Below are 14,527 nucleotides of genomic sequence, written 5' to 3'. Positions count from 1 at the left end.
ATATATATATATATATATATATATATATATATATATATATATACTAGCAGCGTTCACCCCGCTTCGCTGCGGTCACCCCGGAACGCAATAAACTTTGTTACTTAGATAATTTTTACTTTTTCGCTTTCAAGTGATATGACAGCGTTCACCCCGCTTCGCTGCGGTCACCCCGGAACGCAATAAACTTTGTTACTTAGATAATTTTTACTTTTTCGCTTTCAAGTGATATGACAGCGTTCACCCCGCTTCGCTGCGGTCACCCCGGAACGCAATAAACTTTGTTACTTAGATAATTTTTACTTTTTCGCTTTCAAGTGATATGATAAAAACCATAGTAGATTGCAGTAAATGTTAACATTATATCGCCTGTCATTTATGTTAACCCGCCCCGCTTCGCTGCGGTCACCCCGGAGCGCAATAAACTTTGTTACTTAGATAAAAAAAACCATAGTAGATATAGAATATAGAATCATTAAGATCACTATATTTTTGCGTGAGGAAATTATAGCGCCTGTCATTTATGTTAACCCGCCGAGTCACATGGTCATGCGGGTTGCATATAAATACGTTTATTTTTACCTATGATGAACTAATAACAAAGGATTTGTACGTATGGACACCTGAATGGTCAATTATCTCAAGACACTGGTAATTGAAAATTAAAGTAATATGATAAAAACCATCTAGGGTCCAAATCCTAACAACCCCCCAAAAATGAAAGAAATTGGTTCAGCCGTATTAGCGTGATGAGGTAACAAAGGATTTGTACGTTCTCTTTTATATATATAGATATATATATATATATATATAGAGAGAGAGAGAGAGATGCGTGTGTGTGTGTATGCATGTATATGTGTTAAATGTGTCAAAATATTTTTGTCCAACTTTTTCGCTGTCCAGACCATCGTGTGACGTCGTTCTATCCCCCTCCCGCACAATTAGTTTTATTTTTGGTTAAACGATTAAAGAAGAAATTCTGATACTCTAGAATATATTAGATTAGATTAAGCACAATAAGGGCGCCCATTAGGGGGGCAAAGTGGGGCGCTCGCCACCCTTGAAGAAATTGTACTTCGGAATATCGAAAATTCAATTGAATTTTTAGAATAGTTACAGCAAAATTTGAAGCTATATTTGAAATGTCGCTTATACTTGCCACCCTTGGAAACCACAACATGGACGCCCTTGAGCACAAACGATTAAACCTACTTTCGTATATCATGATTAAAAGGTGGGGAAGGGGGACAGGACGATGTTGTTCTGCTACCCCAGACTTAATTGTTAATTTTCTTAAAAAGGAGAACAGGGCAAATTTTGTTAGCGTGGAGCAAATTAGGACAAATCGAGCATGAACGAATTGATTACATTAGTTATAATGGATAAAGAGAAGAGAGGGGAACAGGGCGACACACACAAGTGTAAGGGGATGAAAATAAATTGATAAAATATTATTGCTTTACGAGGTATCTCCTTTTCACTGTGGCACTACCACAGCCATAGCTAGAGATTTCGGCTTCCGGGGCGAAGTAGAATTCGGCGTCCCCTACAGTCATCTTACTATATAAGTTTTCTTTGTTTCTTTTTTTTTAACATAAGAGAAGCAGCTTTTGTTGTTATGCTATGCTGAATTTTTATTAAGCTGCTTTTAAAGACCATTGCAACAGCTAAAAGTTATCATTATATATTCTTTTACAAATAACAGCTGTTTTCAAGAGGCTTATTTTGTACTTTTTGTTAAACTTGACAAAACTTCCTTTGATTGTATACAGGTCCACTTGGAGAACAGTTATTAAAATTTACAACTATTTACAACGTTTCATATTATCGATAAGAACTGAAATTTCAATACATTAGAAATTATGTGCTTTCAAAATGTTCGAAATGGGTGACAGCATTAATTTTCAGTAATAATTGTAAAGTTTTGTAATTTCATTCTGTATGTAGCCACACAAATAACATTTTAATTTCGAATTTTACGGTAAAAAAATATTTTGTGAAATATAACGGAAATTCAGAAAGAAAGTTCTTTGCGAATTTCTCAATATTGATTGATGAGACTGAAGAATATGTTTAATGTTTGTATTTAAAATCCATTGGCTACAATATATGTTTGGAATAATAGGCCTAGTAATTACTTAACCTCTTAATGAATGAAAGTTCTGAATTTAAGATTCCTTATTATTAATTAACATATTAAAACTACACTAACACACATACACATATATATTATAAGTGTGTATGTGTTTTGTATGTATGTAGATAGATAAAAATATCACAAAACTAGATACGTATGCACAAAAAATATCCTGGCGATACAAGTAGTTGATGGAGAAATGATCCCAATAAATTCCTTCAAATTGGAAGCATTTCATATGTCACTGGAATAAAATCAAATCACTGGTAGTCATCAGTCTTTGAAAAACGCGAAATTTGTTGGGTCAAGTTCTGACCCGTAAAGCCCCTATTCTGCTACTGCTTCAAATTTGAAAATGGCGAGCATTACAAGATTAGCGGGAATGAAACTTGAAATTGCTAGTCTTGATCTTAAAAATTAACAAGTGTTGATAAAAAATTGCAAAGTGTATCGAAAATCTTAGTCCCTTTTTACCAACCCTGTGAAAAACTATTACAGCAATCTTATTTTCATAATTATGAGAAGTCAGTGAAAATTATTTATCTTGCTTTATTTTTTTGAAAATTAACCGATACATTCAACAAATAGGTAAATGTGAAAATAGTAAATGCAATGCAACTGAGAATAATTCCGCAATAAAAGTCACGATTTTTAAAAAGTGTTTCTCCACACATTCTCCATTAAAGAGTACACCATCGGACCCAGTTTATTCTTTTTTTTTTTTTTTTTTCATGTTGCAGTTTAAATACTTGACTTACATTTGGCAGTCCGATTATTTCGCCACTTTCTACAGGCACGGGGGAAAATAGCCTTGGTCCTGACGTCCCCATTATAATCCCTAATCAATCAATTTGAATTCATGACGATATTGTGGGGAGGATAATGAATTGAATTGTGAATGAAAAATATGAAAGTTCTATTGTGTATATATTTAATATTCACTGGGAACATTTCTGCACTTTCTGACATACTTTTACATTTTTATAACATACTCCTCCTTTGAATCGCCACCAACAAACAAACAATCTTACCCTCCCCGCTAGTCTAGTGGCTAGAACGAGAGCCTATATCGCTTGGGGGCTCTGGTTCGATTTCCGGTGGGAGAGTATTGAACGACCAAAGTTGTTCGAATTCCAGTATAATCAGTAGGTCCATGTCTCCTTTAGCCTACCCAGCATAATCGTGGGACGTTAAACTAAAACCAAAAAAATCTTATCGCCCCACCCATTAGTTAACAGTGTCGTAAAGGTCAGTGCTGTTTCCAACGAAATAATATTACATATAAATACCTCTTTAGCTCATCTGCTTCGTATTTTAAGGACGTTTGGTAAAACGCTGGAGCTTGTTGGGTAGGGTGCAGAACAAGGTTCTAGCAGAGAATGGGATGAAAACCTGGGAGAATATCTTTGTAGAATAATTTTCTACCAAAATGAATAATGTCTGTGGTTAGAGAAAAGAAAAATACACTATAATACATATAATGCACTATAATACATGTATGAGATTTGATTCTACATTAAATTATTTATTATCGAATTGAAATAGTGGAATTTATGATAAAAAGCAAGGTGCCAAATCCTTGGGGAACGGGGGAATTCCTCCCACTAAATATTTTTTGACAAAATTCCCCCCACCAAAACCTTACTGTGGGGACAATACAGTGAAATAATGTCAGAAGTTTGCAAAATAATTACAGTAATTCATATGTAATCAACGTGTATTTTATATTTAATTATTAGGTGAACTAGTGGACAGCGGTATAGTTGAGTTTATTTTGAGTTTACTCGTAATACCTAATTTTGTATAGTTTACTACTTATGGATACCCAAATACGTGAACTTTCTATATCGAAAACTGTGAAGTGTAAAAGTGTGCAGAGCTTTTATTTATTTATTTATTTATTTATTTACTCTTCAGTTCTCCAATCTCCTCCTACTTCGATTTCATGATTTCGCACTCTGATGAAAAGTATTAAATACCGGCAGGAAAAACATAATATATAACTTCCCTTTTAGGCGGTCCACCAACCACGTGCTCGGGGCACGTGCCTCGCTTGGATAGGTGCTGACTGCCACGGGTGCTGACTGCCACAGCCAATTATTGGTGCTGACTGCCACGACTGTCGCTGATTGCAGATATGAAGGTGCTGACTGCCACGACGGCGTGCTGACTGCCACGAGCCTGGGAGGAACTATATTTGGAAAGAGAGGAATTAATCCCTCATACTAAATTTATGATTATTAATTAATTTAGTAGGGATTAATTTAGTAACCATTACAGCAAATCTATGTGGCATCCTATAAGTTACAAAGTTGCTCACTAAGTGGAACGACAAACACTTGGATGTTTATAAAGGGATTGTCTTTTCTGTTATATGTACAATTTGCACATTTCATTGTTTATATTAATTGTTTTATTGTATTATTTAATGGATATGATGGTCTGAAGCCAGCTGACAAGGGAAGTTTGGGAGAAGCACTCGCCTGCAGAGAAATAGGCATGTCATTTGAAGGACCAATTCATGCTGATTACAATAGGTAATAAAACTCCTGTACGTTGAGAACTGTTCGAGATATTCAGTTTGGAAATTTATATGAGAAAATGAGTGGATGCACGTTTCAATGCGTTAAGTACTCTCACCCATGGCGAAGCCTGATGGTTTGAAATTGCTATTGCTTGATCACTGGGGTCCATTCACAGACAAATTGTCCATTACAAGTTGCATGACGGATGGCAAAGACCTAATGGTTGAGAAGATACCAAAGAATTGCACACGATTTGTGCAACCATTTGATGTGTTTTGATTCCGATCAATCAAAGATTATAGCAGGAGATTTGTACATAATATGAATCTTCTTCATCTGGACGTTATAATGTACCAACGAAACAATCAAATAAAGTTCGTGTCCATACGAATCACTTCCGATCACCGCGATACATAGGATAGTTTCAGTTTGCGTTCTGCAAGGCAGGTTACGAACAAATTATAGGCCTATAACTTTTGAACCACTTGTCGAATTTGCTTTTTGCTTTAGTTCTGCGAACTGTTCTCTTGCCGGATGCAACACAATTACACGTATAAAATGTTCATGGTGCAAGAGAGTATTTTGCCTGCGTCATTTATTCATAAAACAGAAGAACAACAGTGATCAATTTTCATCTCTAACCTATGATTATTGTGAACAATGTAATGACTAATTGTATCTAACAAACCCGTTAGTTATTGCGAAACACTTTTTTTTCTGTTACTTCCGATAGCTTTCAATTCGTATGTCAATATTCGTTACTAATTATGTTGTACTTAACGCGTATAAATGCGTATATCCTCATTTTCTCATATAAACTTCCAAGTTGAATATCTCGAACCGTTCTCAACCGTACAGGAATTTTATTAACTTGTTATAATCAGCATAAATTGGGACTTCAAATGGCATGCTTAGTTTATCTGCAGGCGAGTGCTTTCTCCTGAACTTCCCTTGTGAGGTACAGCCATCAGCAGCGCTTTTTTGATAACACTTTCAAGAGCTGCTCGAAACAATTTGCGCAGCTGTACACAGTTCATTCTGACATAGGGAGTTCAAGTGAGAATACATAAATCGTACCAATTTTGTACGCACCGCTCCCTGACAAAACTGAAAGTACACTCATGTTCAAAATTATTGTCGCATATCTATAACTATCTTCTTGTAAGAATATAATTTGATAATTTTGCAGAGTACTTTTAAAACTTATATTATGTGTATAATCAGGAAATTTATATTTGTGATAAATTTCATAGGAAAAGAATTATAAATACGAAAATCATAATGAGTAAAATAAAATGTAACTAAATGGACAAGAAAATTTTATTTTCGTTTTATTGTTCTTATTTACTGCTCTTTTGACATGAAATTTACCACATACATGTCTTTGCTGATTATACACATACTAACATTATAAGAAATACCGGGCGAATTCGTTATCAAATTATATTACTAGAACAACATATTTATAATCGTGTGACAATAATTTTGGACATGAGTGTACATACAGAGACCTGTTTACCTTTGTTAGGTGTTGGTCTGAACAACACGATCCTAAGGATCTAGTTTCTTTCATGCTTCTTGGCGTCCGGTAATGTTACGCCTAGCACCTTTCTCTCAGGCTCGTGGCAGTCAGCACGCCATCGTGGCAGTCAGCACCTTGATATTGGCAATTAGCGCCAGTCGTGGCAATCAGCACCAATAATTGGCTGTGGCAGTCAGCACCCGTGGCAGTCAGCACCCCACCCCTCGCTTGCACCCCATAGTTGCGGCTCTGTGAGCTACATAAGTAACATACAATGGTTATGTAATGCTTTGACTTATAAATACTACAAAGAAAGGAAAAATTGCAATTTTTGTTTAACTTTCCTAAAGAAGAAACTACGGGATTAAAAATAAGGTAGTAAAGGTGACACATTTCTATGAAAATGAAGTAAAACACACACCAGTCTATCATTTCATTCAGCAGACAAATTGTTTGGAACCCAAAAATGTTACTTTTGGAATCTTGCACTTAGGTTTACAGCACAAGCCACGAAATGAATTGGCTTATCCATTGTAGCTTTCCCCCACCGAACAACACCCCAGAAAACTACCGTAATACTATTCCCTAAAAGACAATTCTGTTCAGTTCTCCCTACTCGAAAAGCCCTGTAAGTAGAGTCTTGCTGCAAAACAGAAATAAAATAAGCTATCGTTGTCCTCGGTATTAATATGATCACCTCTTGTTTCAAAGCCGAAAGTATATTACACACAAAGCAAACACGGTTACACAAGTGATATTCACTCTGGTATCAAAATCTACTTCTCTTTGACATTTTACTATTAGAAAAAAAACTTAAATTTGTCAAATTTACAGACTATACATAGTAAAAAGTTTATACTAACTGATCACTGCCTTGTTCTTGTCTTATTAATATCAATTCTTATCTCCACAATCTGCCTCTTGCCTTGTATACGCTCTTGTTTCAAATGCTTTTCGTCCAATGCACTACTTACCACCAAAACGCCTCTTCTGTTTGTCTTTGTTTTAATTTTGGACGCCATTTCTATTCTGCGTTTGTTAGTTTACAATTTCCCGATTTTTCATTAAAGATTCTTCAAAATATTTAGGAATATCAATTGAAAAAAAGTGAAGGGTGATCACTTGCAGCAAGTAAAGAAGCTGTAAACGAATTTATCTCAAGATGGGAAACTACACAAAATTTATGTCAAATCTATAAAAGAACTGATAATATTTTACAGCAACTGGGTACCTAAGAAAATGTTAAACCAAATAAGTTAAGTGAACAAAACGGCAATCTTGAAATTGCCAACTAGGTATTTTAATTTGCCAACTTGTTAAGAAATTGGTAAATTTGAGGGAGGTTCCCCTTTACCCCCCTAACGACACCCCTGGAAAATGTTATTATTCCTCTTGTTTATTTTCATTTTTAATATTCCCGCGCAAATAGCAGCTAGCGGATGTCTCTTATAGGGATGGGCACAAGCGAGTTCGAGCGAGTTTTTATTGAAACTCGACTCGACTCGAAATAGACCTCTTTGAGCTCGACTTGAGAACTCAGCTCGAAAAATTTCCTCTAACTCGACTCGAAACTCGACTCGAATTTGACTCGAGTTTCGAGTCGAGTCGAGCCAAAACGAGCCAAATTCTGTGTGTAGTTTCAAATACTTTTTTCAAGGAACCTACATAAACAATATAATTATCAATAATACTTACTACTACTACTACAATTGATTATTATTATTATTATTATTATTATTATTATTATTATTATTATTATTATTAGTAGTAGTAGTAGTAGTAGTAGTAGTAGTAGTAGTAGTAGTAGTAGTATTACACAGTGTATAAACATGAAAGGTAGGCGGTTTGTAGCTGAATACTAAAAACTAGTCAATTGCTGACCTCGGTAGTCGTGAAGTCTAGGAGGCAAGGACGTCGTTCATGAGGTTCTGGGGTTGAGTTCCGGAGGAGCAAGTATTTGGGCTCGAGCTAAAAATTGTTAGGCCTTGAAGTTATAAGGCACCGGCCAAACATTTCAAAACTGCTCGGCCCGGGTTTAGGGCTGTCAACGGCTCACATAACTCGGCTCACAGCTTATTTATTATCGAGCCTAGGTAACAGCTCACACATCCTACCTGGCTCGAGCCGATGGTTCATCTGAACCGAGTCGGTGGCTCATCCCAATCGCGCCGGCTCGAGCTGATCGCTCAGTTGAACAGAGCTGAGCCAGATGATATCAATACCCGGGTTGGGCTTTTACTTGGGCTCGAAACTTCGACCGTGCAGGTCTCAGCCTTGATGGTAAGAACTACAGTATTTACTTATATTGGTACTCACGAGGCTGTCTAGTTATAAAAATCCATTGTCGCCTCGTTAATCGAGACGAGACGAGATGTGGGCAGTGTCCCATTTTGTGACCAACACTAAAAATATTCCACATTATTGCCTCGAGTCTACACTTTTCCAGTATAATCGGCAATGATTTCAACACGATTTAAAACGAGCTGAACAGCGAGCCATTCATCAAACTCGACTCGACTCGAAACTCGATCTCAAAACAGTGACTCGGCTCGGAACTGGACTCGAGAAAATTATCTTTCACTTGACTCGAAACTCGACTCGAATTCGCTTCTAGTTTCGAGTCGAGTCGAGTTTTAGCTCGACTCGTGCCCATCTCTCTTAACTCCTCTCATTTTCATACCTTCATTCTCACCGTCGTGATTAATCCGATTGTGTAAAAAAGCGTGATTAACTAAGCAAACTCATCACCGAACACGTATTTCAGGCTTTGACCGTTTTTGATTTGAAAACGCTCTTGCGTACACTATAAATCATTACATGACACCTTATGCATCACATCGCCATTAAGAAATCATATATAGTAACTAGCAAACCCGCGCGTTTTGCGCAAGCGCAGGATACTTTTTCGGTGATTTTTATATATCCTTCTCCCCTCTCTATGTTGCAGGGCACGGTATGATAAAAATTATCCAGACCCGAATATAATGTATGTAGAAAATTTGATCGAGGTCGGTTGGGTGGTTCAAGAGTTAAGTTCTATTTATTTTTATATATTAATCTCCTCTTCTCCTCCTCCTCCCCTAGGTTCTACCGTCAAAGTGAATATATATATATATATATATATATATATATATATATATATATATATATATATATATATATATATATATATATAAAGACTTTCCAGCAGAGTTTGAAAAAACCCGGGCTTTTTTTGAAAAAGCCCAACCCACCTGGGCCCATATGGGTTTTTTCGGGTTTAATCGGGTTTTTTCGAAATATTTCAACGTCTTTGGGGTAAAAGTGTTAAAATATGATTTATATTTCAAGATTGTCATTGTCACAAGTTGCAACAATTTTCTACTCACTGCTGTTTTGAAAAAAAATGCCGCCATTTTGAAATTTTACATTCGATCGCCGAGAAAATCTATACAGCAAATTTAGCATATCTCGTGCTTCCACCGTCAAAATTTCAACTTAAAAGACTGACAACTGCACTTCGTAGCGTGAATACTCGCTGGTTTAAAAAAACGGCCGTCATTTTGATATTTTACGTTGGTATGTCTACAACATATATACAGGAAATTTACAGTGTCTCGTGCTTGTACTCTGAAAATTTTAACTTAAAAGGCCGAAAGTTGTACCCTGGAGTGTGTGTGGGGTAGAGGCAGACAAACGAGTTGAGTTGATTTTGTGTTTAACGTCCCTTTCAGCAGCGAGTCTATATGAGACGGGATCTACTGATTAACGTGAAATCCGAACCACATGAGCTCGCTCCGGGAAACAAACCCGGGTCCCACGCCGAAGACGCGTACACTAACCGCGTAGCCATGAAGGAGATCGGCAGACAAACAAACAAATGTAGATCATCATCCAGAAGCCTGACTGACGTTCGCCAAATATGAATACCAAAAGGGGTCTTAATTTACAATTCATGTTGTATGAAATAAATAAATGTTTCAAAATGTCTTATATGAAATTAACATCTGCCAGCGTAAATAAACCTACCATATTTTTTCCATGAGAATACGGGACCTCAGATTCCCCCGCCCCCTCAACTTTCCAACAAAATGCAATGAACTGTACTCTGGTTATGAACAAAAGTATAATAGGCCGCGGTGACTCAGTGGTAGAGCGTTCATCCGTAGTGCATGGGGTTCCTAGTTCGATCCCAGCTCACGCCAAATGAGCTTTGTGGTAAACAAACACCTTGTGCGTGGGTTTTCTCGGGATTCTTACGTTTCCTCCCACTTTCATTTCCTCATTCCATTCATTTCTCATCATCACCGTCACCTTGAGCATAACAGGCATAACCATGAGACTAAAACTAAAAGATTTTTTCTAATGTTCTGGAGAGTATCCGAGTTTCCATCAAGTGCAATGGAAAAAGTAGCATTGGAAATTTCGCTCGCTATCAAGTCGAACAGGGTGGTGTAATAACTTCCTCGAAAGTGTCACATGCAACGACTGTTCATTCACTAATTGCAGGATTCTCAGCCAATGTCAGAATTTTTTGTTTTTCACTTTTCGAATAAGCTGATATTGATAGCAGAAATGGAACGGAGTTAAAATACGGAATATTTCCCTGTCCCGACTAAATTTACGGGGACGCGGGATACAGGCCCAAAAACGGGACTGTCCCGTTTTTACGGGACGTATGGCAGGCTTAAGCGTGAAATAATTCCGCATTTCCGATCCTTCTGCGTTTAATTCGGGAATTTCCCGAGCACTTCTTTCACGGCGTATACATCAAAACTTCCACTAGTACAGAAATTTGAACTCAGCATTTGAAATAGTAAGGTTACATAGTCTTCGAAACCCCGAGCTTCTTAAATTTGACAAGAATTTTTACGCTATTGCTGTGTTGATTCTACAGAATGCTTATTTGAAGAGTAGCAACAAATGACTGAATTAAACTGTTATTGTTGGAAAACAAAATTTTACTTGAAAAAACTTGTGTTTTACATCAAAGGTAAGAAATAATACTAATAGCTTTACTAATGTATTTATATATTTACTATTAGTACCGGCACCTATAACCTTAAACCCGTTAAACATTTGAGTGATAATGTTCCTCGGTGTCGCCAAGTCGACGAGCACACTATTCACGGAAAATATTTTCTAAAGTACAAAATTGCTTATTTTACTTCAAATAGTCTATAAGCATAATCCATACATTAATTTGTTCTATAACTATCTCAAGCTAAGGTAAGTTTTTTTTTTTTTTAATTCATTTAGTGTATTCAAAAATTTATAAAGGTCTTATGTTGAATGTTGTTGTATACCTTAACGTGAAAGCCTCTAATTCGCCCAAGGAAAGTCTAAAATCTGGTAAAAATCACTTACAAAATGATCACCTTATTTGTACCAATAATATACTAACAAATAGATCAAAAACCCAGGTGGGTTTTAAAGTGGTTTTTTTCAGGTGGGTCCAACCCGAAAAACCCACATCGGGTTTTTTCGGGCTGGGCCCATTTGGGCAAACCCTGCTTTCCAGCTCGAACGTCATCTACGTTGAAAATTTGATCGAGATCAGTCAGGTGGTTCAAGAGTTATTAAGTTTTATTTATTTTTATATATCTCTCCCCTCCCTTCCTCGTAACCTAAGTTCTACCGTCAAAGGGATATGATAAAAGCCACCCCAGGTCCGAACCTCATCTATATTTATAATTTGATTAAGATCGGTCCTTTGGTTTAAGCGTGATGAAGTCACAAAGACAGTCACTTTTTTTTTTACATGTATGTTCCCCCTTCCCCTCCCCTACATTGTGCCGTCAAAGTAAAATGATGAAAACGTCCCAGGTCCAAACCTTGTCTACGTATATTGAAAGTTTAATCGAGATCGGTCGGATGGTTCAAGAGTTACTAAGTTTTATTCATTTCCACATATGTACCCTCCTTTCCTCCCCTCCCCTAAGTTCTATCGTCAAAATAAAATAATAAAATACTTCCCAGGTTCGAACTTCATCTATATTGAAAATTTGATTGAGATCGATAGGGTGGTTCAAGAGTTATTAACTCATGAACATGGTAACTTTTATTTCTATATTTATTGATTTTTGTATATCTCCTGTCCTCCCCATCCCCCTACGTTATTCCGTCAAACGGAAATGGTAAAATCCATCCCAGGCACGAACGTCATCTATGTTGAAAATTTGATCGAGATTGGTCGTTTGGTTCAAGAGTTATTAAGTTTTATTTATTTATTTATTTTTTTTGTAATTCCCCCTCTTCCCCCTACCATAAATTCTACTGTCAAAGTGAATAGCTAAAAACATCCCAGGTCAGAACTGCATCAAAAATTTGATCGAGATCGGTAGGGTGGTTCAAGAGATTAAGAGTCACAAACATAGTCACTTTTAATTTGGATATGAAGTTTTTTGTTCACAGACACTGCTATTAATATATAGATAACTTTCTTTAAGTAATAAGTAAAAACATGTTGTGACTCTTATTGAAACGTTTGGATTGCGGGTGGAGCTAACAAGAAAACTTTTAACAAGTCTATTTCTTTGCAAACCAACAACAGTATTGATTTAATAGGGAGCTAATACTTTTAGGGGCGCCGCTTTGTTTACTCATTTTCAGCACTTTTTCTTCTTGCTCGTTCGGCGCCCTCTTGCTATCAGCGCCCGCGAAGACCGCTCCGCTCGACTCCCTCCCTAGCTAAAGTTCTGGACATTACTTACACATTATATTGTCATTTGTTTACATTTCTTATGGAACATTTCCAGTTATTGCCCAGTCCATTTAACAATTTATTAGGACATTTTATAATTTGGCTTTCAAACTTTACTTACTGGTCTAGTGGCTAGCGTACGTGCCTTGGTAAACAAGTTTCGATCTTTGGTTCTCGGCGGGAGAGCATTAAACACATTACTGTGCTTCAAATCCCACGTTAAAGTATACTTCTAGTTAAAGTACACTATACTTCCAATATAGAGTCTCTACTGAAAATGAACATAAATACAACCAATCAAACAATCCTCAGCTTCCAAGTTTAACGTAGATCAAAACGTTATGATCAAACTATAGTACCCCGATCATGACAAAGATTTCAACTTCCTCTCTCTCTCTCTTTTCCTGTCTTTCTCTCCATTGCTAATATAATTTCGAATTGTATACATGTGTGTGTTTGTGTTTAAATAATAATTGGAAATTCAATACAAATAGATGTTGGATTGGGGTATTAGTGTCTCTTTTAGCACGAGGGTATATGAAACGTGGATCCACAGCTTAAGGTGGCATCCTAACTACATAAGCTCCCGCCGAGAATTGAACCCAGATCTCCGAACTGAAGACGCGTACGCTAAACACATAGCCGCGGATGAGGTTTCGGCATAAACAGAACCTCCAATATACCACTGCTGGTTTCATTTATGCTAAGGGGTTCACCTTACTGTCTCTGGTTCTGGGGACTTGGGTTCGATTTCCAGAGTGAGACAATGTAGTTCTAATCTTACGTTAAACTACAGACCTACTTCTTATATGGCCTTCCTTGGTAATATACTGTATATACAATAAAATATTCAATTTTGGAAATTACTTTGTCTAAGTTAGTCATAAGGTGTAAACTTACTGAAATAGTGAGGCACAAATTTAACATAATAGTTGAAATACCGCGATAACAAACGTGCTACCGGCGGAAAACTGTCATTTGGAGATAATACACAATTTGTTCTTTGAATATCTTAGCGATTATAGAAATATATAACAAAGATACCTGTTTATCGCACTTTTTCTGTATGTTAATTAATCTATATTGAAGAAACTTAGAATTTACTTACAATTTTGGCAGCATTGACCTTCGGACACAGTAGAATATTTACTACTTTTTCCACCACTTTAAAGTTTAAGAAGAACACATATGAACACACACACGTTCAATCATTTTAAAAACTCTTCTTATATTCAGCTTTTCATCTCCAATCCTTCTACACATAAACACGAGTCCATTCATAAGCGAGAACAGAAGTCTTTTGTATTCTGGGAAACCCACAGAAGACGCCTTCCTTGAGTTTGATCTTGCTCAATCGTATCTAAGAAACGAATGTATGAAATTTCCAACATCTGTTGACAGCAATGTAGGTTTTTTAAAAAGCAACTTAAATTTATGGCCATCTTCAGTACTTAGTCTTATACTGATGAAATCAACTGTCTTTGAAACGTTAAATATAAGTCATTTGTAACAATGTATGAGTTAATTAATTGCAGCTTAGTGAAACATTCTGGGTGACTAGAGACTAACTAGATAGAATAGATTAAATTTATAAATGCGAAATTTATGCTCACAAGTCTCTTCATGTAGAAGACAAATACTATAATAATATAAACATTCAACAA

The 14,527-nt window shown here is 36.5% G+C and overlaps 1 protein-coding gene across 1 annotated transcript in view; it reads right to left on the bottom strand.

Annotated features, from left to right (window-relative positions):
* Positions 1-14,124, bottom strand: part of LOC145666398 (collagen and calcium-binding EGF domain-containing protein 1-like) — a 109,205-nt gene extending 95,081 nt beyond the window's left edge. The window contains exon 1 of the mRNA XM_081733601.1: positions 13,972-14,124. Coding sequence (XP_081589727.1) covers positions 13,972-13,985 — 14 coding nt within the window. The 5' untranslated portion in view covers positions 13,986-14,124. The remainder of the gene's footprint in view (positions 1-13,971) is intronic.
* Between the last annotated feature and the right edge of the window lie 403 nt (positions 14,125-14,527).

Source organism: Thermobia domestica, chromosome 12, assembly GCF_964235325.1.
Source record: "Thermobia domestica chromosome 12, izTheDome1.hap1.1, whole genome shotgun sequence".
In the NCBI taxonomy this organism is placed as follows: domain Eukaryota; kingdom Metazoa; phylum Arthropoda; class Insecta; order Zygentoma; family Lepismatidae; genus Thermobia; species Thermobia domestica.
This window is presented reverse-complemented; position numbering and strand designations above follow the sequence as displayed.